Here is a 21,833-nt window from a genome sequence, read left to right on the forward strand (position 1 = left end):
AGATGCCTGGGGTGGAACTGCTGGCCACATGGTAGCTGTGTTTAACTTTGAGGACCTGCCAGGCTATTTTAAAATATATTTTTATGGATTTCAGAGAGGAAGGGAGAGAGAGAGAGAAACATCCATGATGAGAGAGAATCATTCATCGGCTGCCTCCTGCACGCGCCCACTAAGGATGGAGCCCGAATCCTGGGCCTGTGGGCTCTGCCGTCTCCCAGGTGGTCTGGCCCTGGGACGGGGGTGGTGGCCTGCACCTTGGCCCCTCAAGCCTCTCTTGTCTTCCTTCTCAGACACGGGCAGGTGCCTTGCTCCGGCCAAGGCCTCCCCGCGGGCCCAGCTGTGGTGCAGCAAGGCGGGCGGGGTGGAGAGCTGCTCCCTCGCCTGCCCCGCGCACACGCACTTCGTGCCAGGTAACCCAGGCCGTCCCGGGATGGGCTGGGGGGTGGGGGCTCCTCCCCCGGGTCCAGCCCCCGCTCCTGCTGTTCGCCAGGAAGGAGCCTGAGGGGGTGCGGCCCGGCCCTGCTCATGGAGTGGCCCTGGGCAGCTGCCTGGGTCTCCACGGGCCGCAGTGTCCCTGCTCCGCGTACCCTGTGGTCTCGCAGCAGAAAGGAATTGACACGGGCTAGGCCCTGACCTTCGTCTCTGAGGCCCAGGGACCTGGGGGCGCTGGACGAGGGGTGCCGGGTGCGCCTCACCACCCACTTCTCCGCAGACTCAGAAAACAGCTACAGTCTGAGCTGCGGGGTCCCCAGCCTCCAGGGCAGGACGCCGCAGAAGCGCAACGGCACCAGCTCCAGCGCCGGGCCCAGCTGCGCAGGTAGCCTGGCCTGGCCGTGCGCCCACGGGTGCTCCATGCTGGGGGTGAGGGGGTGGGCACGGCCCAGAGGGGAGCTTCCTGGGCTGTTGGTAGCAAGCAGGCTGTGGGGCTGGGACCACGGAAGGGCTCCCCTGACCCCGAGGCTCCTGGACCCCGGCACAGAGCGGCTCGGTGACCCTGAGGTGCTGAATTTAGGGGGTGGGTTTCAGGGCCGCGAGTCCCACCCGCTGGGGCCATTAAGTTCTAGAAGCTCCTGGGTCAGCGCTGCCGGGGACGACCCTGCCCCAAAGTGCCCGCACGGCCCAGCCAGCGGCCACCGGCCGGCAGGAGCAGGCTGCGTCCCACCGGCAGGAGCAGGCTGTGTCCCATGGGGCTCAGTGACATGGTCTCTGCGTGTGTCTAACACCCACGACATGACTCAGCATCTGTGATTGCTGCTGCTGTAGTCCCAGCTCCTCCAAGGAAGCAGGGGTCTGGGCATCTGTTGCTCCCACCCTCCCTCCCTGGCTTCCCTCTCTCCTCTGCCCACTTCCCTGGACACCCGGGCCACGTGAGCTGCTTTGGGGTGGGGGTTAGGGTGCGGGCCTTCCTTTGCTCCACGGATTCTGGCTGGAAGGCCCCTGGCTCCAGCCTGCCCCCAGCACCCCACGTCCCCTTCTGCAGGCCTCACAGGGAGAGAAGTGAGGCGGCGGAGGGCCCCCAGCCCCTGGCAGCCCTCACACCCAGGCACTCCCTCTGCAGCCCCGGCCCCACCACCTCCTGCTCACAGGAGAGGCCACCACCTGGGGGACTTTGGTTTCCCCAGGTGCCCCCGCCACCCCCATCAGGCAGAAGGCGCGCTTCAAGATCCGAGACGCCAAGTGCCACCTCCGGCCCCGCAGCCGGGAGCCAGCCAAGGAGGCCCCCAGGCAGCTGCTGCTGGGTGAGTGGGCCCCCCCGGTACCAGCCCACAGGGGCGGGGTTCCATGCCTGGGAGTGGGAGCCAGGGCCCAGCAGGGCGGGGTCCGCTGAAGGCGACCCCTTGGCCCCTTAGTCCGGCGGCCACACCTGCACACTGTAGGCCACGATGGGTCCCTTGGGAAGGCGGCCAGCAGGAAGTGGAAAGCTTAGGACCCCGGCATCCCTGGGGCCGTCGTTGCTGCCTCGCCGGGGGTCAGCGAGCTCCCCAGAGCAAGGGCTTTCTGCCCGGCTGTCCAGTGGCAGGAATCACGGGGCTCAGTGAGGGCGGCCCAGGAGGAGGTCCGGCCGGGGACTAGCGGGGAAGCCTGGTGAGAGGCCAGGCGGGAGGCAGCTCTGCTCTGCCTCCGTGAAGGTGGCCGAGCTCCTCAGGCTTGCTCCTCAGCCCTGGGCGGAGCCGCCTGGTGCAGCCGCACAGGGAGGTGCAGGAGGCGCCTCCGGTGATGGGCTCCGGGGGCTGGCAGAGCTGGCTCAGCCACCGGCCCTCTGGCACCTAGAGCCAGCCTTGGCCTCCTCCAGTCTCAGCTTCCCGTGTGCACCTGGGGCGATGAGGCCATGGTGTGCACCGGGGCGATGAGGCCATGGTGTGCACCGGGGCGATGAGGCCATGGTGTGCACCGGGGCGATGGGGCCATGGTGTGCACCGGGGCGATGGGGCCATGGTATGCACCGGGGCGATGGGGCCATGGTGTGCACCGGGGCGATGAGGCCATGGTGTGCACCGGGGCGATGGGGCCATGGTGTGCACCGGGGCGATGAGGCCATGGTGTGCACGGCGGGGTAGGACCTGCTCCTGTCTGCGCCACTTGGCCACAGCGGTCCCTTCCTCGTCCAGAGAACAGCCACGTGACCTTTGTGACCCTCAAGTGTGACTCCTCCAAGAAGAGGCGCCGTGGCCGGAAGTCCCCATCCAAGGAGGTGGCCCACGTCACGGTGGAGTTCGAGGTGGAGACAAAGGTGGAGGAGGCCTCAGGTGGGTGAGGGGTCCCCGTGGGCTGTGGAGGGCGTCGGGGAGGCCCGCACACCGGGGGGTGACGAGATCTGTGGGCATGGCGCTGCTCCCAGCCCAGACACGGCTGCTGGAGGTGGAGGCCGGCCTGGCAGGGAGGACTGGCAGAGGAACTGCCTGGAGCCAGGATGGCAGGGGAGGCCCAGGGCCATGAGAGGAGCAGGGCTCAGGGCCAGGGACAGCACACGCCTCCCCCCTCCCCCCTCACGGGGGCCGGAGGGCTGACCCGCAGCCTTCCCGGAGCAGACCAGCCCAAGGCCTGTCTCCCTGGGCTCCTGGGGCCGGTGATTCTGGCTCATGTCTCGTACCAACACCTTCCTCTTGGCTGTGAGTGAGTGGGGAGCGGTGAGAGGAGTTGAGCTCTGTCAGCAAATGTGGCTGTGTGTGCCTAGCCCCCTGGACACTGGAATGCGGGGACCAGACCAGGGTCCCCTCACTGGTGGCACTTCCAGCCACGGGGAGGCAGATGTGCACACAGACGCCCAGTGCTGGGGAGCCGCTAGGTGGAGGGGCGTGAGAACAAACGGGGCGCCCGGGAAGTCTACCCCCGGGAGGGCCCCGAGAAGTCTTCCCAGAGAGGTGCCATTGGATTCAGGGCTTGAAATCAAAGTTCACCCCATGGAGAGGGGGCGGGACGGGCATCCAGGCAGAGCGACTAGAACAGGCAAAGGCACAGAGGGCAGAGAGAGCAAGACGCGTCCAGGAAGCAGCCTGTCGGGCAGGGAGGCTGAAAGCGGCGTTCACAGGAGGGGCCACGCCAGGAGGGCCAGGGACAAGGCCAGGGAGCGGGCATGTGCCTGGGGGCGGGGCGGGTGTCTGAGTGGCAGCAGGAGCACCAGCAGTGCGTGTGCCTGGGTGGGGGGGGTGTGTGTGGCAGTGGCGGCGGCCTGGTTTCCGCTCGGATCTGCCGCGTGGCTTTGGGCAGGCCATAGCTCTGGGAGCCTCAGTCTCCCCATCTGTCAGATGGACGCAGCCATGGTGCCTCGCCTGGCCCAGTGCGGTGCCGGTGCCGGCAGAGGGCAGAGGGGAAGCCTGGGGAAGAGGCAGCTGGGGCGGGGGGGGGGGGGGGGGCAGGGGGGAGTGGGGAGGGGTGTGACGTTCTCTTCGCCTGCAGACACCTGCGAGGCGGACTGCGTGCGGAGGCGGGCAGAGCAGAGCGTGCAGGCTGCCATCAGGACCCTGCGGAAGGCCGTCAGCCGGCAGCTCTTCTCCATCCAGGTCGCGGGCACCGAGTACGAGGTGGCCCAGCAGCCGGCCAAGGCCCCGGAGGGCCCGGGCACATGCAGCACAGGCCAGACGCTGCAGGACAGCACATGCGGTGAGTCCCGCCCGGGCACAGCCGCGTTCTCGGTCCTTCCTTCCCCGCGGCCCGGGGAAAGGGCACACGAGGGAGGGACAGAGAAGCACGAGGCGCCAGAGCGGAGCAGCGTGGCGCTGTCACGGTGGCTGTCCCGGAGGACACTCCTGGTGCCGGGCCCTGGGCGAGGCTCCCACTCGGCGAGCGTTGGTACAGTGACCGTCACCGCAGGCCTGCCAGTGGGACGGAGAGTGCAGGCCAGCACGACAGCGGAGGCAGGGCCGGGGCGGCAGCAGGCTGAGGGCAGAGCGGGGGCCGAGAGAAGATGCACGCGAGGCTGAGGGCCCCAGGGGTGTGGCAAGGCCAGCAGGTCCGAGTGAACAGGCTGGTGACATGACCCCCCAGGGCGGGCCTGCTGGGAGGAGACCCGGGTGCTGAGTGTGGGGTGTAGTTGACTTGGGGAGAGAAGGCCGGTGGTGAGCAAGCGAGCACACCCGGGCAACGTGCAGCATCGGACCCGGCAGGTGGGCTGCTCTGGGTGCCTGGAAACCACCTGCCCCCCGTCTCCCACCCCCCCCCCCCCGTCCACTGTGGGGAGTTTGAGCGGAGGGTGGGCGGTGGAGGGGAGGCCAAGGAGGTGGCAGGAGCGGGGTGCACTCAGAGTACACCTGCAGGGGCCAGGGAGAAAGGGGCTTCGCGGGCCACACGGGCTTCCTGGGCAGAGGGGGCCCCCCTTTCTGCTCTGGGCGACTGGGGGAGGGGCCGATGCGGAGCTGCCGCTGACCTGTTAGCTCGAGCCACTCGTGGGTCACCCTGTGAAGACCTTAACTGGGCGGCTGGAGCCCCAAGTCCAAAGCACAGGCTTGGCTAGAGGAGCGTGGGGGCTGCTGGAGAAGGGGCTTAGGGGTACGGGAGCGGAGGGCGGGGTCCTGGCTCAGGCGATGAAGTGGGCAGTGCGGCCTTTCTCTGCCGTTCCTTTTTTTATTTTTATTTTCCTTTTCTTCATTCTTTTATTTTTAATAACTTATTTTAAAGTCATTTCAAACTTTAAGAAACATTGCCAGACAGAACCCAACTTCCATATTTCTTCACCCAGATCCCCCTTGTGGACACTGGCAGCATCGGCCCCACGTGCCCCTGCATCTGCTAGGGTCACCTCCAGCCCACAGCCCTCCCCTCCTCCCCTCCTCCCCTCCTCCCCTCCTCCCCTCCTCCCCTTCTCCCCTTCTCCCCTCCTCCCCTCCTCCCCTCCTCCCCTCCTCCCCTCCTCCCCAGAATGTCTCTGGGAGCCCTCCTTTCCCCATCAGTTTCCTCTGCTGCTCCTCCATTTGCGTATTTGCTCAGTGCAGCCAACCACACTGGCTGTCTTCATCCCCCGTCTCTGCCCCTGCCTTCCTGCCCGTGCTGTCACTGCCCCAACTCGCTGCGATCCCAGTCCTCAGACATCACCTCCCACCACAGGGGGAAGGGAGGGGGAGCAGGGGAGCTGGGTTTGGACGAAATGGCCGTGTCTCCTCCAGGAGGCAGATGGTACGCAGGCCAAGGGCTCAGAGCTGCAGGCAGGATGTGGGTCGAGAGAGAACAAAGGTCCCGCTGGAGCCTGGACCGCAGCCTGCACGGAAGGCGGAGGGGAGCGGTCTGAGAGGACCCTCAGCAGGAGCAGCCAGGAGGGGCCTGAGACCAGGTCTGGCCTCCGGGGTCCTCACAGGTGGCCCTGAGGCGCCAGGAGACCCGGCCACCAGCAGTCTCTCCGCTTTGCCCGCAGTGGCCTGCGAGCCCGGCACCTACTTCAGCGGGGACTCTGGCCAGTGTGTGCCGTGCGCGCCGGGCACCTACCAGGACGGGGAAGGCCAGCTGAGCTGCACCCCGTGCCCCAGCAGCGACGGGCTCGGCCTGGCTGGTGCCCGCAACGTATCTGAATGTGGAGGCAAGTGTGGGCCCAGCCAGGAAGGGGAGGGCGGGGCGGGGCGGGGCGGGGACGGGGCGCTGTGTCCTCCATCGAGGCTGCCAGAGCACAGGCCATAGCCTTGTGACTTTGAAAAGCTCCGAGCCATTCGCAGAGCCGTCCTGACCCGCTTGCAGGGTGCACTGCGGGCCAGAGGCGTCCACGCCGCAGAGGGCCCCGGAGGTCAGCGAGGGCGGGCTGCTCTCAGCCCCCGCGGTGCGGAAAGGACCTCACAGTCACAAACACCTGGCCCCCTGCAGCTCACCTGCGGTCTGTGGCGGAGGCACCGGTGCTTCATGGTTGCCCAGTCACGGTACATGTTATGGAGCACGCGTCGCCATGGACATGCTCTGTGGCACCTGCGTGGGCAAGAACTGCTCGACACAGAACTTTGCAGGTGGCCCTGTAGGTGGTTTGGAAAGCCTTGGGTCCCTTTCCTGAGCACATTGGGTTTGCAAAGAGCTTTTCCATGTAGTGCCCACTTAAACCTCCTCTGTGAAACGGACCTCTCCCATCAGCCTCCCTCCCCTGGGTCACCCAAGGGACCGGGTGGGGAAAGGGGTGCCTGAGGTCCTGGGGTGGTGCTGGGGCAGAGAAGGTGAAGTGCAGGAGCCCAGGCCTGGGTCTGCAGGCTGCCGATGCCCTCCGGCCCGCTGCCCCTCCAGAAGGGCGGTCCCTGCCCCCAGCGGGGATGGGACTGGCACGGAGCTCGGAGTGGCCACCGCTGGGAACAGAGAACCCAGAGTCTGGGCCGCCCCTCAGGCAGGGCCAGGGAGCACCCCATCCTGCCTTCTGCTAGGTGGTGTCCCCGGGGACCGCGGCCCTCCTCCCGCTCTGGCCCGGCCCAGCTCACGGCCACGAGCTCAGAGCCCCAGGCCTGCTGTGAGCCCGGGTGTGGCCTGCCCTCGGGGACAGTCCCTCTGAAAGAAGTGACCTCCCACGCCCCATCTCCACTGCGGCCCACACACACCCAGCTCGGCACCAGGCCACTTCTCTTCCTGCTGGTGGGAGGAGAGCCGGGCCTGGCCAAGCCACACGGCCATGAGCCTCTGACCGTCACAGATGGGTGGGCGGCAGGCTCAGGCACCCCAGGTTCCTCCCCCAGCCACCCCAACCTTGGTGCTTGGTGCCCTTCCCAGGGGCAGATGAGGGCTGAGGGCAGGGCTGGACGAGGCCCCTCCTGCCGGCCTGAGTGAGCCGCGGCCTCTGTCTTCCAGGCCAGTGCTCTCCCGGCTCCTTCTCCGCTGACGGCTTCAGGCCCTGCCAGGCCTGCCCCGTGGGCACCTACCAGCCGGAGCCTGGGCGCACCGGCTGCTTCCCCTGCGGAGGGGGCCTGCTCACCAAGCACGAGGGCACGGCCTCCTTCCAAGACTGCGAGGCCAAAGGTGAGGGCGCCCCCTCCCCCAGGCTGGCTGAGCGGCTCGGGGACCACTTCCCGCCCACACCTCCGGGTCAGAGGGAGCCTGGAGCCATCCGGCGCTGGACACTGGGGACCGGCTCTGTGCCACACACTGGGCAGGACAGCGGCCCCACCGCCTGAGCTGTGGTCAAGGGCGCTGAGCCTCCCGGGCGAGGTGGGGAGCCGCCAGCTCCTCTGGGCACTTCGTGTGGCAGGACGGTGGGCAGGAAGGTGAAGTGCAGGAGGCAGCAGGGACGGTGGGCAGGAAGGTGAAGGGCAGGAGGCAGCAGGGACGGTGGGCAGGAAGGTGAAGTGCAGGAGGCAGCCGGACGGTGGGCAGGAAGGTGAAGTGCAGGAGGCAGCAGGGACGGTGGGGCCAGGTCAGAGTCACCCCACTGGACACCCCGTCCCTCCAGGGCTGCCAGCCTGCAGCCCCACCACTCCTCCCCACCGGGGGCACAGGCACGCCTTTGGGGAGCCCCTCTGACACCCCCATGTGCTAGGAACACGGGTTCTCTGAGCCCTCGTTCTGAGGGAGGCAGCCCCAGCTCCAGCGCCCCCACTCCACTCCTGCCTCGTTTCCTCCCCGTGACTCAGCCTCATACAACGAGGGTCTGGGCGCCACTTCCTCTCCCCCATTCTCTCCTGAACCCCCACCAGCCAGCCAGACTCACCCCCACTGCTCCCCGAGAATTGCTCCCGGCAGGCCGGCCTCCAGGATCCCTGTGTGCCGGAGCCCAAGTCCCTTCTCAGTGGCCCTTGGGGAACCCCACCCTAACCCACATTTCCTTCCCCGTGCAGCCCCTGCCGCACCCGCTGCTCATGAGTGGGATGTTGGCCTCGAGGCGGACTCGGTCTGCTTCCCCCTCCCGCTGCAGCCCCCCCCGCCCGCCCCACTCAGACCCCGGAGGCCCAGAGCCCTCTGCATGGCTGTGGACAGGGGGGGACAGAGGGACTAGACGCAGTGGGAGGGCACCAGACAGTGGGGAAGGGCCTTGCTCTGCTGAGACCCCGGGGGCAGGGGGGCCTCGGGGAGAATGCCCCCCCACTAATGCCCCCCTGCCCCCCAGTGCACTGCTCCCCCGGCCACCACTACAACACCACCTCCCACCGCTGCATCCGCTGCCCCGTCGGCACCTACCAGCCCGAGTTCGGCCAGAACCACTGCATCACCTGCCCCGGCAACACCAGCACCGACTTCGATGGCTCCACCAACGTCACGCACTGCAAAAGTGGGTGCTGTTCTTCGGGCCTGGGGGTGCTGGGAGGGGCTGGGGCGCTGGGAGGGGCTGGGGTGCTGGGAGGGGCTGGGGTGCTGGGAGGGGCCTGGGCAGGGAGCCCCCGGTGTGGAGGCTGTGCCTGGCTCGGCCTGCTCTGCAGAGCACCGTCATCGCGCCCGGCGTTCTCGGTTCCATTGCTCACGGGGCGGCCTGCACCTGGGTGCCGGGCCAGGTCCTGCTCGGGTCGGGGTCTGTGGAGGAGAAGCCAGGCCAGGGGGGCTGTGAGAGGGTCCCCAGGAGAAGGCGGCTCAAGGCCTGGCTGGCTGGTGGGGGGCCAGGTGGAGGTGGGAAGATGGGGACGGAGCACCTGCCAGCCTCAAGGCTGCTGAGGGCCCCGCGCCCACAGACCCATCAGCTGGGCCTGACCGGGCCCGCGGCCCCGCGCCCACAGACCAGCACTGCGGCGGGGAGCTCGGCGACTACATGGGCTACATCGAGTCCCCCAACTACCCCGGCGACTACCCGGCCAACGCAGAGTGCGTGTGGTACATCTCCCCGCCCCCCAAGCGCAGGATCCTCATCGTGGTCCCCGAGATCTTCCTGCCCATTGAGGACGAGTGCGGCGACGTCCTGGTCATGCGCAAGAGCGGTAGGTGCCTCGGAGGCCGGGCTCGGCCACGTGCCACACCTTCACCCCTGGGTTTGTTTGTTTATTTTTCTTTAAATATGTTTTCTTTGTTGATTTCAGAGAGGAAGTGAGAGAGATAGAGAGATAGAAACATCAATGATGAGAGAGAATCATTGATTGGCTGCCTCCTGCACGCCCCCCCTGGGGATTGAGCCCACAACCCAGGCATGTGCCCTTGGCCAGAATTGAACCTGGGACTCTAGTCTGCAGGCCGACGCTCTATCCACTGAGCCAAACCAGCCAGGGCACCCCTGGTGTAAATCCACTTCTGTCTGACTCTAAGCCGTGGGCTCTATAGAGTTCTGTGGAAAGGTCTGGAAAGCTTCGGGGTGCCCTGACCATGGGAATCAGGACCTGGTCCAGCTGGTCTCTACACTGACCACACACCGGTCCTGCCACACAGGCCAGGGTGAGACCCGGGAGTGGCCCCTCCTCCCCAGACTCCTTCCTCTGAAGTTTGGGGGCGTGGCCTGTGGCAAAGGGCCAGTGTGTGCCCGCATACAAGATGCCCAAGGTCGACAGCCCGCCCCCTCCCCTCCACGAGCCCAGCCTCCTGGCTCGTCACCCTGTCACCGGCCCGTGGTGAGTCTTCAGGTGGCCCCTCCACCGCAGGACAGGCGTGAGCCCAGATGGCCACGGCAGCCAGCGAGGCAGAGCTACCCTTGAGTGCCCCCAGGACCAGCTATGTTCCTCCCAGTGGGCGCTGCCGCGGGGCAGCGGTGCCCATTGGGACAAGCTGCCAGTCAGAGGTCGGGGAGGACACAGGCAGCTGCACAGACGCACCTGCCACCTGGGCCTCGGCTGCCCCTGGCGCAGAGACCACGGAGCAGGGCAGGCTGAGCCCGTGGCGCTGGGTCTCGTCACCGTCTCCCCCTCAGCGCAGCTGCTGAGCTGGGAAACCCCACGTTCCAATAGGACCGAGGCCGCAAAGGGCCCGGAGCCGCCCAGGCTCCCACGGAAATTCAGAGCCCGGCCCGGGACCCTGTCCCCTGTCCCCTGCCCATGCTGGTCACCAGCCCCCAGCTGCCCCTCCTCCCTCTACTGTTCACACACAGGGTGAGCTCCAGGGAGCCAGCCTCTCCCACCTCAAGGGCAGGTCAGGAAGGCTCCCAGGGAGCGGTGAGAAGGTGGGCACCCAGGCCCCACAGGGAGGGTCACTCCCCACGTCTGAGCCTTCACCTCAGCCCTGGCTCTGCGCTGGGTGCAGGCATGAGCCCTGGCCTCGAGGCGCAGGTGGCAGGACAGTGAACCCCATAGGAGAGGCTGTGATAAAGGGTTTGCCAGAGCAGAGCGGGAGGCTTCCCGGGGGAGGGGGCCTGGGAACGGGCTCAGAAGGACCATTAGGCACTGGGGTTGGTGGGAAGGGCATCTGAGGCAGAGGGAACAGTGCGGAGGCTAGAGAGGGTGCTTGGAGCAGTGGGCGTGGCGGGGCTGGCTCCCGGGTGGGGAGGGGAGGAGCAGTGGGCGTGGTGGGGCTGACTCCCGGGTGGGGGGAGAGGAGCGGTGGGCATGGTGGGGCTGGCTCCTGGGTGGGGAGGAGAGGAGCAGTGGGCGTGGTGGGGCTGGCTCCCGGGTGGGGGGAGAGGAGCAGTGGGCGTGGTGGGGCTGACTCCCGGGTGGGGAGGGGAGGAGCAGTGGGCGTGGTGGGGCTGACTCCCGGGTGGGGGGAGAGGAGCGGTGGGCATGGTGGGGCTGGCTCCTGGGTGGGGAGGAGAGGAGCAGTGGGCGTGGTGGGGCTGGCTCCCGGGTGGGGGGAGAGGAGCAGTGGGCGTGGTGGGGCTGACTCCCGGGTGGGGGGAGAGGAGCGGTGGGCATGGTGGGGCTGGCTCCCGGGTGGGGAGGAGAGGAGCAGTGGGCGTGGTGGGGCTGGCTCCTGGGTGGGGAGGGGAGGAGCAGTGGGCGTGGTGGGGCTGGCTCCTGGGTGGGGAGGGGAGGAGCAGTGGGCGTGGTGGGGCTGGCTCCTGGGTGGGGAGGAGAGGAGCAGTGGGCATGGCGGGGCTGGCTCCTGGGTTGGGGGAGAGGAGCAGTGGGCATGGCGGGGCTGGCTCCCGGGTGGGGGGAGAGCAGCAGTGGCGTGTCCTCGCCCCCAGCCTCGCCCACGTCTGTCACCACCTACGAGACCTGCCAGGCCTATGAGAGGCCCATCGCCTTCACCTCGCGCTCCCGGAAGCTCTGGATCCAGTTCAAGTCCAACGAGGGCAACAGCGGCAGAGGCTTCCAGGTGCCCTACGTCACCTACGACGGTACGTGGGCCGCTCTGCGCCCCGAGCCAGGCCAGCCCTGCGCTCACAGCCGCATCCCATCGGCCTCAGGAGCTCCAGCCTGGGGGAGGGAGCAGGCCCATGTGTGTCCGAGGCACTGAGGAGGGAGCAATTGGTGCAGGGTTTTGAGGGTTGAATAGGAGTTTCCTAGGTCACCAAACCTCAAGGAGAACAGTGCGGGTACAGGGCACACAGGTGCGGAGGCAGAGCTGCCTGTGGCTGGCGCAGAGGGGGCGGGGGGAGGGACAGAGGTGCGGGGGAGAGGGCCGCGGGGTCCGGAGCCCTCACCGGCCTCCCTTCCTTCCGGCGGCTCGCAGAGGACTACCAGCAGTTGATAGAGGACATCGTTCGAGACGGGCGGCTCTACGCCTCGGAGAATCACCAGGAGATTTTGAAGGTGCGCGAGCTGCTCTGTGGGAAGGGGTTCGTGCAATCCCAGGACGGGCTGTGGGATCCAGGGACCTCCCTGCCCCAGCCCCCCTAGTGAGGGAAGGTGGGGGTCAGAGGGCCCTGGGGGTGGGGCTGAGGCTGGCACATCTGTCCTTGCAGACCAGGAGCTCCAAAACCAGCTCCCTGTGGGTCTAGCCCCCCAACCTGGGGCCTGTCCTGGGGCAGGTCCCTTACCAGCTCTGAGCCCCTCTCCTCATCTGGGAAGTGCCGGTAGTTGACAGAGGGGTATCTTTAAATCCACGGGATCCGGAGCCGCCTTTGGGACAGACTCCCTCCTCATCCCATCCATGGCCCGGAGGCACAGAGCCACCTTGTCACGGAGGGGCCGTGGCGTCAGACAGCTGACACTGTCCAGGTCAAGACCCTGGGTCCTCAGCAGGAGAGGCCAGCCCAGGGGTCTGCTGGCTCAGCCCCTGCAGACAGTGCCCCGGCTCCAGGCTCAGCCCCTGCAGACAGGACCCTAGCCTGGAGGGCAGGAGTGGGTCTGGGGCAGTCACAGGCTGTCACTCCCAGCTCGGTGGCCCCAGCAAGCTCTCTGAGCCCCACCTCCAGGGCTGAGAAATAGTTCACAGCCCTGGGGTCCCCGGCCTGTACTCTGCCACAGCGGGCAGGCAGTGTGGAAGTGGAGAGGTTACAAACCTGGAGGTCTCGGGGCTCGGAGCGCCGCCTCTCCTCCTTGGCGCCCGTCTGGTGAGAGGGAACCAGAGGGTCGTCCTGGCCTCTCTGTCAGTCTGTCCTGGAGACAGTGCCCACCTCTTTCCTTCTCACCTGTCCTCTGCCGCTGGCCCTCTGCCCCATCGCCGGGAGCAGCTCTTCAGAATAGAAGTGCTCAGCGAGGATGGAGACCTGGGCTGCGGGCCCAGCCCAGCATGGCCGCCCCCTCTCTGCAGGGCCTGGGCCTCCGCACCCTGACACGCCACTCACCAAGGCCTCTTTCCTCAGTGACCGTCCACCAGCCTCTGCTCTCAGCTCAGCGCCTGGACCTCCCTGGCCAGGTTGCACTGGGAGGCCCACGGCCTTCCCGTCAGCCCTGCGGTTTCGGTTTGTCCTGCGGTGACAGTACTTGGCGGCCGTCCTCCTTGTGGCGGCTGCAGGGGCCCTCCTCAGCATCCTGTCCCCGCCATCTGGCAGCGCACTTGGCACACGGGAGGGCCCACAGGGTTTCTCAGGGGCATGAAGCTGCAGGCACGTGTGTAAGAGGCCACGAGTGTGTGCTGGGCCGCGTCAGTGTGACGCTGAGCCCGTGGCATGGTGGCTGCCTTCGCTGAGCCCCTTCCGTGGGCCACGTGTGGGGTCCCTGCTGCAGCCCTCGGGACACCACAGCCAGGCTCACGCTGCTCCTGAGGGTCCCCTCCGGGGTCGCATCGCCCCCTTTAGACATGACCCCCTGGGCTCAGAGAGGGCGTCCGGCTACTAAGCGACAGCACCAGAGTGCGGACCACGCCTGCCGTGCAGAGGCCGCGGTGAGGAGTGCCGTGCTGAGCGGGACTGAGCGGGACTAGGCCTGCGGGCCGGGCTCCTTGCTCACTGCTGCCTTCGCCCCCGCGCAGCCCTGAGGGGAGGGACCCCTCACACAGAGGAGTGACCCTCAGAGGGCGGGCCGCTCCCAGGCGAGGGAGCAGGTTCTGGAACTGGTTTCAAACCCAGGTCTTTGGCCCCCAAAGCCCGTGCTCTCTGCTCCGTGTTCTGGTTTCCAGCAGTTTTTGTTTTGCCTTGTTCTCTGCGGGAGAACGCTTATTAAATTAAGGCGTACTGCAACGCCACGAGTTAAAACCACTAGACCGTTTAAAACTGACATATGCCGGGAGCAGGATCTCAAATGCTCCCCCAATAAACTATTGAAAACCAATTCGAGCCCGGCCAGCGTGGCCCAGTGGTTGAGCATCCAACCATGAAGCAGGAAGTCATGGTTAGATTCCAGGTCAGGGCACATGCCTGGGTTGCGGGTTCGATCCCCAGTGTGGGGCGTGCAGGAGGCAGCCTGTCAATGATTCTCTCTCATCATTGATGTTTCTATATGCCTCTCCTCCTCCTTTCCTCTCTGAAATCAATAAAAATATTTTTTAAAATTCGATAATTAAAAGTAAAAGTCGTTTATGGCAGAGTGTGGGCTCCTGAAACTGACCAGCTAGCCCCGCATCTCCCTCCGCCCCGCACATGTGCAGACACCCCACAGCCCCCATCGGGTGCCCCTCGCAGAGGGGGGCGGCCAGGGCCCTGCAGCCCAGCCCGACCTCACGCGGCCCGGCCATGTCTTGCAGGACAAGAAGCTGATCAAGGCGCTCTTCGACGTGCTGGCGCACCCCCAGAACTACTTCAAGTACACGGCCCAGGAGTCCAAGGAGATGTTCCCACGCTCTTTCATCAAGCTGCTGCGCTCCAAAGTGTCCCGATTCCTGCGGCCCTACAAATAGTGCTGGTGCACCCGCCCGCTCCTGCCGCCGCGACCCTAGCGGGTGAGGGCGGGCCTGCCCCCAGCAGAAGCTAAGAAGCTCCACGGGCCTCCACGTGGCCTGGGGCTGCCCTTCAGGAAGCGCTGACCAGCCTGTGGAGGGGAGACCACGCCCAGGCAGACCCCAGCCCAGCCACACGGCTCCCATCACTGCCATCGCTGCCCCCTGGGAAACATTGCTTTCGGCAGCTTCCTCCCTCCCCGCCTGCTGTTCCCAGGACACCGCGCGCTGCTCCCGGGCCAGGCCCTCTGCACGTGCCCGGGCCACAGGCGGTCCTGGCAGAGCACAGTGGGGAGACTGCAGGTGCCCCTCGAGTGGCACTCCGAGGCTCTGGGAGGGATCATGGGAGAGCTGAGCCAGGCCTTGGAGAGAGGGCGTGAGGGCGGCTGCAGGGCTGTGGTAAGTGGGAAGGTGCCCGCGGGGCGTCCGCACTGCAGGCCCCTCGGCCACAGGCCCAGGACACGTTGCCCTGTGGTTAGCTCTACGGATTCTGGGGGGACAGAAAGGAGCAGCCGGGGAGGCACCTGTAGATTTGTGCTTTCCCTCAATAGAGCGTCTAATTGAGTATTATATATGTATAAATATAAAGACAAATAGAGACTTCTACTTGTGGGTACTTCAGGGAAGGCCTCTGTAAATACCGTGGCCCCTCGTCTCCACCAACCAGTGCGCGCCCAGCTGTCCCGCTTCCCTGGCTGACCAGATGCGTCCCAGGGCCTGGCACCCGTTTATGGGAGGCGGGGGCCGCGGGCTGGGCGCGCTTGGGAAGAGTTCTTTGGGAGCTGGGCTCCGACGCTTTCTGGGGTGCTGCCCTCAGATGGAGGCAGGTTCCCCTCCAGCACCCCCCCCCCGGAGTGCAGGGCCTACACTCCCTTCAGTGGGGGCTGTGTCTGACCCCGAGGCATGACCTCGGGGTCCATGCTGTGCCCCCCGTGCCACCGGAAGCAAGCCTTTCCCAAAGGGCACTGGCCGTGTGGTCACGGCCTCGGAGCAGCACCCACTCCTTGCTTTTACTCGCGAAGGAGACAGGCCCAGGGAGGCAGGTGCCCCGCCCCCCCCCCCCCCCAGGGTCAGGGTTGGGGCCGGAGGCCCAGCCTCCGCGAAGCCCCCTTCTGTGCTGGCTGCCTCCCTCCCCCTCCCCCTCGGAGTCTCTCTTTAAAAATGAGAGTCTGGGACCGGACCTGGTGGCCTGGAGTCCCGCTCAGCCAGGAAGCGGGCGCCTGGGATGGAGCGTGAGGACCCGCGTGCTAACGGGCTCCAGGCGCAGGGTGTGCGCAGGAGGTGGCTGTGTTTTTAGGGTTAACAGGCATTCAGAATCCCAAGGAACATGGGAGAATCTTACAATGAACCCCCCCAGGCTGTTTCCTCCGCGCCCCCCCCCCCCCCCAGCCACAATGCCCAGCCTGCGATGAGCTCGGGGTGAGAAGGTCACGGCACCCTGTGGGGGGTCAGGATGGAGGCAGGCCAGCGAGGTCCCGGAGACGGGGGCTTGGTGACCAAGCGGATCGGGGTGGATTTTCCAGTCCAGATGAGGGCTCGGGACCCAGGAATGCCGCTGCCATGACCCATCTCGGTATGGCAAGTCCCCTGAGTGCCACCAGCACCTGCTCTGCCAAATCCAACTCCCGTTGGGGTCAGCACTCGGGTAGGTCATGGTCAGCGGAGGAACCCAGGGCCACACCGCCCTTCCCTGGTCCCCGTCCCGGAAAGCCAGCCCTGGATCCAGAAAGAGGCCTGTCTCCCTGTCAAGCCCTTGGTCGTCCCTGGAAATTAGGTGTCCCAGCATGGCCCCGCAGCTCCTCCCCGGTGTGTGGTGCCAGGCTGGAGGAGGCCGCGGGTCCCGTGGTGTCTCAGGCAGCTTCCCCTCCTGCCGTCCGCTGGCCTGGGACACGCAGACGCAGAAGAGCTGAGGCCCAGGCCTGAACGTCCAGGCTGCCGTGGCTCCGAGAGGCCGGCTTCCGAAGCCTGACCACAGCATCTGCCCGCCTCCCACAGCCCTGCTCCGCTCCCATCTGCCCGCCTCCCACAGCCCTGCTCCGCTCCCATCTGCCCGCCTCCCACAGCCCTGCTCCGCTCCCATCTGCCCGCCTCCCACAGCCCTGCTCCGCTCCCATCTGCCCGCCTCCCACAGCCCTGCTCCGCTCCCATCTGCCCGCCTCCCACAGCCCTGCTCCGCTCCCATCTGCCCGCCTCCCACAGCCCTGCTCCGCTCCCATCTGCCCGCCTCCCACAGCCCTGCTCCGCTCCCATCTGCCCGCCTCCCACAGCCCTGCTCCGCTCCCATCTGCCCGCCTCCCACAGCCCTGCTCCGCTCCCATCTGCCCGCCTCCCACAGCCCTGCTCCGCTCCCATCTGCCCGCCTCCCACAGCCCTGCTCCACTCCCATCTGCCCGCCTCCTACAGCCCTGCTCCGCTCCCACACACGGCCAAGGCCCCCGTCCCAGGACGAGGCCCAGCCCGCGGAGCTGTGGGGGTACTAGGTGACATTTGGGGGGTGACTAATTCTCCCAGCACCTCCACCACCCAGCAGCAAAGAAGATGCTGAGCTAAGCTGGGTCATTTAGTAGATGTTTGCTGAGCACCTACTGTGTGCTGGGCTCCTAGAAAGGGGGAGAGCCCACGGCCGGGCCTGATGGACCCCCTGGAACGCCCCTGGATGGAGAGACAAAGCCAGGGGTGGGCAGGATGGCGTCTGCCCCACCCAGAGCGCTGCTTCCTCACCTGTCACCAGGAACCCCAGCTTTTCTCACCTCCCTGCTCCATGCTTGCAAGTCAGTCACGCTGGAAAACTGCAGCTTGCACCCAGGCCCCCTTCCTCGTCGAGTTGCACGTGGTGGCAGCCAGCCCTCCCTCTGACCTGGGCGGCAGCACGGACCCAGCGTCAAGCCAAAGGCAAGAGGACTTGACATTGAGACACACTGCAAAGGGCTCGGTGCTCCCACGGCCGCGTCTGCAGCACCCCCAGACCGCCAGCCCCTCCGGGAGGAAGTCCTAAGAAGTCCCAAGTCTAAGCACCTACTGTGTGCCAGCCACCAGCAGCGGCGAGTCGGCCCCACCCCAGGACCAGACAACATGGCCATGGCCACACCCTGCAGATGGCCCCCAAGGATCAGGACCCCGTGTTTCCCGAGGCCCAGAGCCTGCGTGGACTCTGACATCCTCCAGGCCCCGAGTCTCACTAGGAAGGGCTGAGGTCCCCCCACTTTCCCCACTGACTCTGGGCTCAGCCTCACCGCCTGCTCACACAGTGCTGTCCCGGGAGCGGGGGGGGGGGGGGGGGGGGAGGGGCGGGGGGGTGCAGCCAAACTTGTTCTTCAGTCTGGAGCTGGAGCTGGAGCCGGGGAGGCCGGGTGATCTGCCTAAGACGGGTAGTAATGGAGCAGAATCCAAACCACGCCCATCTGAGCCCAAAGCTGATCCAGGTCTTTCAGGCTGGGCCGCCCGGGCAGTGGGGTGAACAGGGAGGGGATATGAAGGGCAGAGGGAGGGGTGGGGGTGGGTTCTTAGTGACAACCCTCCCTCCAGAACCAGCCTGCAGCTCACTCAGGGGAAGATGGCCGCTGCCTTCTCCCTGGTGCGACAGCCATTTAGTCCGTTGGAACTGGACCGGCAGGGCGAGCGAGGCCGCAGCGCGGCGCCCACCCCAGGTTCCTGCTGCTTCTAGCCCGGCCTTTGGGGAGACACCCAGTGCCCCGCCCCCAGCTCCCCCTCCTCCAGGCCCAGCACACGCTCATTAGAGCGCCGGCCCTCGCCCCCAGAGGCCACACAGGGCCGGGGACTGCTTATTCAGAACCTTCAACAGCCGGAGCCACGCAGCCAGGCTGCCCACACCCCCAGGTGTCTGCACGCGTGGAGCTGGGCCCGTGCCCGCCGCCTCCCCGGGGCTTCCGCGGGGCGCTGTGTGGTCTGAGCTCCAGCACATTGCGTTGCCTTGAATGCTGTTTTCTCCGTTACGTTCACACACATGCATGTAACTGAACACGTGTGAAAGCCGCTCTCATAGTAAACAGAAGATGAACTGGAATATGCTCCCTTTCTCACGTCCATCAGAGGTCACGTGGGGGTGGGGAGGACCACGGTAACTGAATCAGAAAGAAAGTAATGGTCTCAGAAACGCCCTGGCCGTGTTGAGGGCTGAAAGTAAAGGGCCACAGTGGGTTCTGGGCGGCAGCGCGGCGAACGTGAGACCTGCAGGTGGAGGGCACCCCACGTGAGGGAACAGAGGCACTCCCAAATGAGCTGCCAAAAAGTGAACGTCGGGGTTCGAGTCCCATTTCTCCTCATGACTGGCCGTGCACCGGAGATGTTCCTCTGCCGGACTCTCACCTGGGAGTCACGGTCAGCAAGCCTCAGGGGACGTGGGACCCTCAAAACCAGATGTGTGACCAATGTGTGTGTGTGTGTGTGTGGCCATGGCTTTCATCGGGTTCTCAACCCTAAAAGGCTAATAACCACTATTCTCCTCAATAACGTGGAGAACCCCCGGCATCATGCACTCGACAGAAGGAAAAACAATTTTATAAAGGACATTAATAGTCTAGATGAGATACGGGACCACAGTGATTTAAGTATAAGGAAAGCCCCGGCCAGTGTGGCTCGGTTGGTTGGGCGTCATCCCATTCACTGAAAGGTCACCGGTTTGATTCCCTGTCAGGGCACGTGCCCAGGTTGCAGGGCTCAATCCCTGGTTGGGGTGAGTACGGAAGGATCAATGTTTCTTACATCAATGTTTCTCTCTCTCTCCTCCCTCTCTCTCTCAAAATCAATAAAAACATCTTAAAAAATAAGCCCCAGCTGCTTTGGCTCAGTGGATAGAGCGTCAGCCTGTGGACTGAAGGGTCCCAGGTTCGATTCCAGACAATGGCACATGCTCAGGTTGTGGGCTCGATCACAGTAGGGGTTGTGCAGGAGGCAGCCAATCAATGATTCTCTCTCATCATTGATGTTTCTATCTCTTTCTCCCTCTCCCTTCTTCTCTGAAATCAATAAAATATATTTTAAATAAAAACAAAAGTCTATGGGAACTTCAGGGAATATACCCAAAAGAACTGAAAGCAATCTCAAAAGTATTTTTCTTGTGTTCATCTGAAAAGCCAAACCATCCCCATTAGTGTGTTAGCCCCACTGGCCGAGGAATTATCCCATAGTTGAAGCCAATGTGTATCAGTCATTAGATAGTTCCAACATTTCATCCAATTTGTGGGACTAAAATGAAGCTATCTGAAGTTCATTCTGCTCCAAGTGAAAAACTAGCATTATTGTGAATGCTACTCAGCTAAGTTCAGTTAAAATGTTGAATAGTAAAGGCCTTTTTTCTTGCAATGATAATCTATATATATAAAAGGCTAAGTGACCAACCGTACTACCGACCGGCCGGTACATATGACGCACACTGGCAATACAAAAATGAACGTTGGCTCGTGCATGTGCAATACATATAAAGCTCTCTCTGGTGCCAATTGCACACGTGTATTTCAATATGTCCTTGTTGATCGTGAATTTGGTTGACACTTCTATTATAAAGGGCGAATAGCAGTATTAAAATATTTCTTCTAATTAATTTCCTTTCAATGTGCACAAGTCCATGCACCAGGCCACCAGTACTCATATAAAATTGGATGTGGCCCAGCATAGAGAGACTAACATTCTTGGTAAATTCATTACCCCAAGGAGCAGAAAGGCACTTGGAACTGGATGTGGTTAATAATTTCATCCAAACAAGCTGTGAAATTATACCGATTGAATTAAAAATCATAGTTGTCAAAATTTTACAAGTATTTTTTTTCAACCCTCACCTGAGGATACATTCTTATTGGGGTTTTTTAGAGAGGAAAGAAGAGGGAATGAGAGAGAGAGAGAGAGGGCGCAACATCAATTGGTTGCCTCCATTACGTGCCCCAACCCAGGATCAAATCTGAAACCTGAGTATGTGCCTTGATCAGGAATCAAACCCTCCACCCTTTGGTGCACTGGAAAACTCTCCAACCGAGCCACGCCGACCAGGACTTCAAGTATGTTTTTCATGGAGTAATTGAACCACAAACATTTTGTGACAAAGCTGATGTTAGATTAAAAAAAAAAACCTTCCGCAGGGCAGTAATGTTTTTCTCTATGCCCCTCACCAGCTGGAGTTTGGAAGTTTAAGCCTTTACAAACCAACTTAAGTGTCCTAGCCACATCGAACAGGTCCTCTGAACTGGCACATTTTGCTTAAATTCAGTTTAAAACGAAGTACTGGTATTCACCAACCAAAGCACCAAAAAACCCACAAGCGTCAGCCTTGGAGCCTTTTAGCGAAATGCAATCGTTACAAAGTTGCAACAGGAAGCATCTCTGTGGAAGTGAGGGGAGAAGCAACTTGGTCTCACTGGTCTCACAATCAAACAGGCAGGAGGCAGACGAGCAAGAAAAATAACCAAATTCAATACATTCGCATGGGACCCCCGAGTGCATGAGTCAGAGACCCCCACTTACACCAGAGGTTCAGAGACAGGAAGGGGAGATGGGTGCATGTGGCATTCCGAGCTGGGGGTGAGGGAAGCTGCCTGGGGGCTTCAGGGCTGCAGGTCCCTAAGAGCAGCTGTTCAGCAATCAGCCTCCCTGCCAATAGACAGGTTTCCGAAGGCTATCTGCAATGATCTCTTTTGGGCAGGGCCTGACTCAAACTCCTCTAGATAATGGCGGGGGGGGGGGGGGGGGGCCGCGGGGGGACAGAAGTTTCTCTTCAGGGCACAGGACTCAGTCGCCTTGAACTAATAACCCGCATGGCCCTGGGCTCATCTTGGGGTGGCTCCATCGGAACCCCCACAGAAGCAACAGAACTGGGGAAACTGAAATGTCCCAAGAATGGTTTCCAAGTTCTGTAAGCACACCTTGAAATGCTTGGGCAACGCCTCCACTTGTAAGACCCCCCGCCCCCCGCTTTAACGGCACACGTGAGCACTCCGGTCCAAATGTGAGGGCGCTGAAAGGCCCCACTCCGCAACCTGAATGCGGTGAAACTTGGGGACCGGGAGCCCCGCCCCTCCGAGGGCCGGCGGTGGCTCTGCAGGCACCAGCCTGGCCACACGCGGCTCTGGCCTCAGTTTCTCCTTCGGGCACTCGGAGTCTCTTCCGGTTCCCACCGCTCCCGGCATCCCGCGGGGCAGCCACGTGGGAGAGAGGAAGCACCGCCCCCCAGGCACGCGTGCGCACAGCCCGGCACGCCGAGCCACCCACTCGCCCCGCCCTCGCGGGCCCACGCCACGCGCACGCGCACTCGCGCACGCGCCCCTCGGGCGGCTGGGCTCTCGGTCCCGGGTCCCGCCCCTCGCGCCGGGCGCCCGGGCTGCCCGCAG

The 21,833-nt window shown here is 64.2% G+C and overlaps 1 protein-coding gene across 6 annotated transcripts in view; it reads left to right on the forward strand.

The window, feature by feature from the left end:
• SCUBE1 (signal peptide, CUB domain and EGF like domain containing 1) overlaps positions 1 to 15,537 on the forward strand; it is a 98,303-nt gene extending 82,766 nt beyond the window's left edge. For 2 of the 6 annotated variants that reach the window (XM_079774553.1, XM_079774556.1), the window contains 12 exons: positions 291 to 410; positions 713 to 817; positions 1,623 to 1,739; positions 2,610 to 2,747; positions 3,898 to 4,101; positions 5,846 to 6,007; positions 7,243 to 7,410; positions 8,495 to 8,656; positions 9,051 to 9,293; positions 11,423 to 11,575; positions 11,911 to 11,990; positions 14,305 to 15,536. In XM_079774553.1, coding sequence (XP_079630679.1) covers positions 291 to 410; positions 713 to 817; positions 1,623 to 1,739; positions 2,610 to 2,747; positions 3,898 to 4,101; positions 5,846 to 6,007; positions 7,243 to 7,410; positions 8,495 to 8,656; positions 9,051 to 9,293; positions 11,423 to 11,575; positions 11,911 to 11,990; positions 14,305 to 14,457 — 1,805 coding nt within the window. In that variant the 3' untranslated portion in view covers positions 14,458 to 15,536. Of the gene's footprint in view, positions 1 to 290; positions 411 to 712; positions 818 to 1,622; positions 1,740 to 2,609; positions 2,748 to 3,897; positions 4,102 to 5,845; positions 6,008 to 7,242; positions 7,411 to 8,494; positions 8,657 to 9,050; positions 9,294 to 11,422; positions 11,576 to 11,910; positions 11,991 to 14,304 lie in introns of all 6 variants that reach the window. The other 4 variants (XM_079774554.1, XM_079774555.1, XM_079774557.1 and 1 more) reach the window with 4 other exon arrangements.
• Positions 15,538 to 21,833: the final 6,296 nt, after the last annotated feature.

This window comes from Cnephaeus nilssonii (assembly GCF_951640355.1).
Source record: "Cnephaeus nilssonii genome assembly, chromosome: 6".
Lineage (NCBI taxonomy): Eukaryota > Metazoa > Chordata > Mammalia > Chiroptera > Vespertilionidae > Cnephaeus > Cnephaeus nilssonii.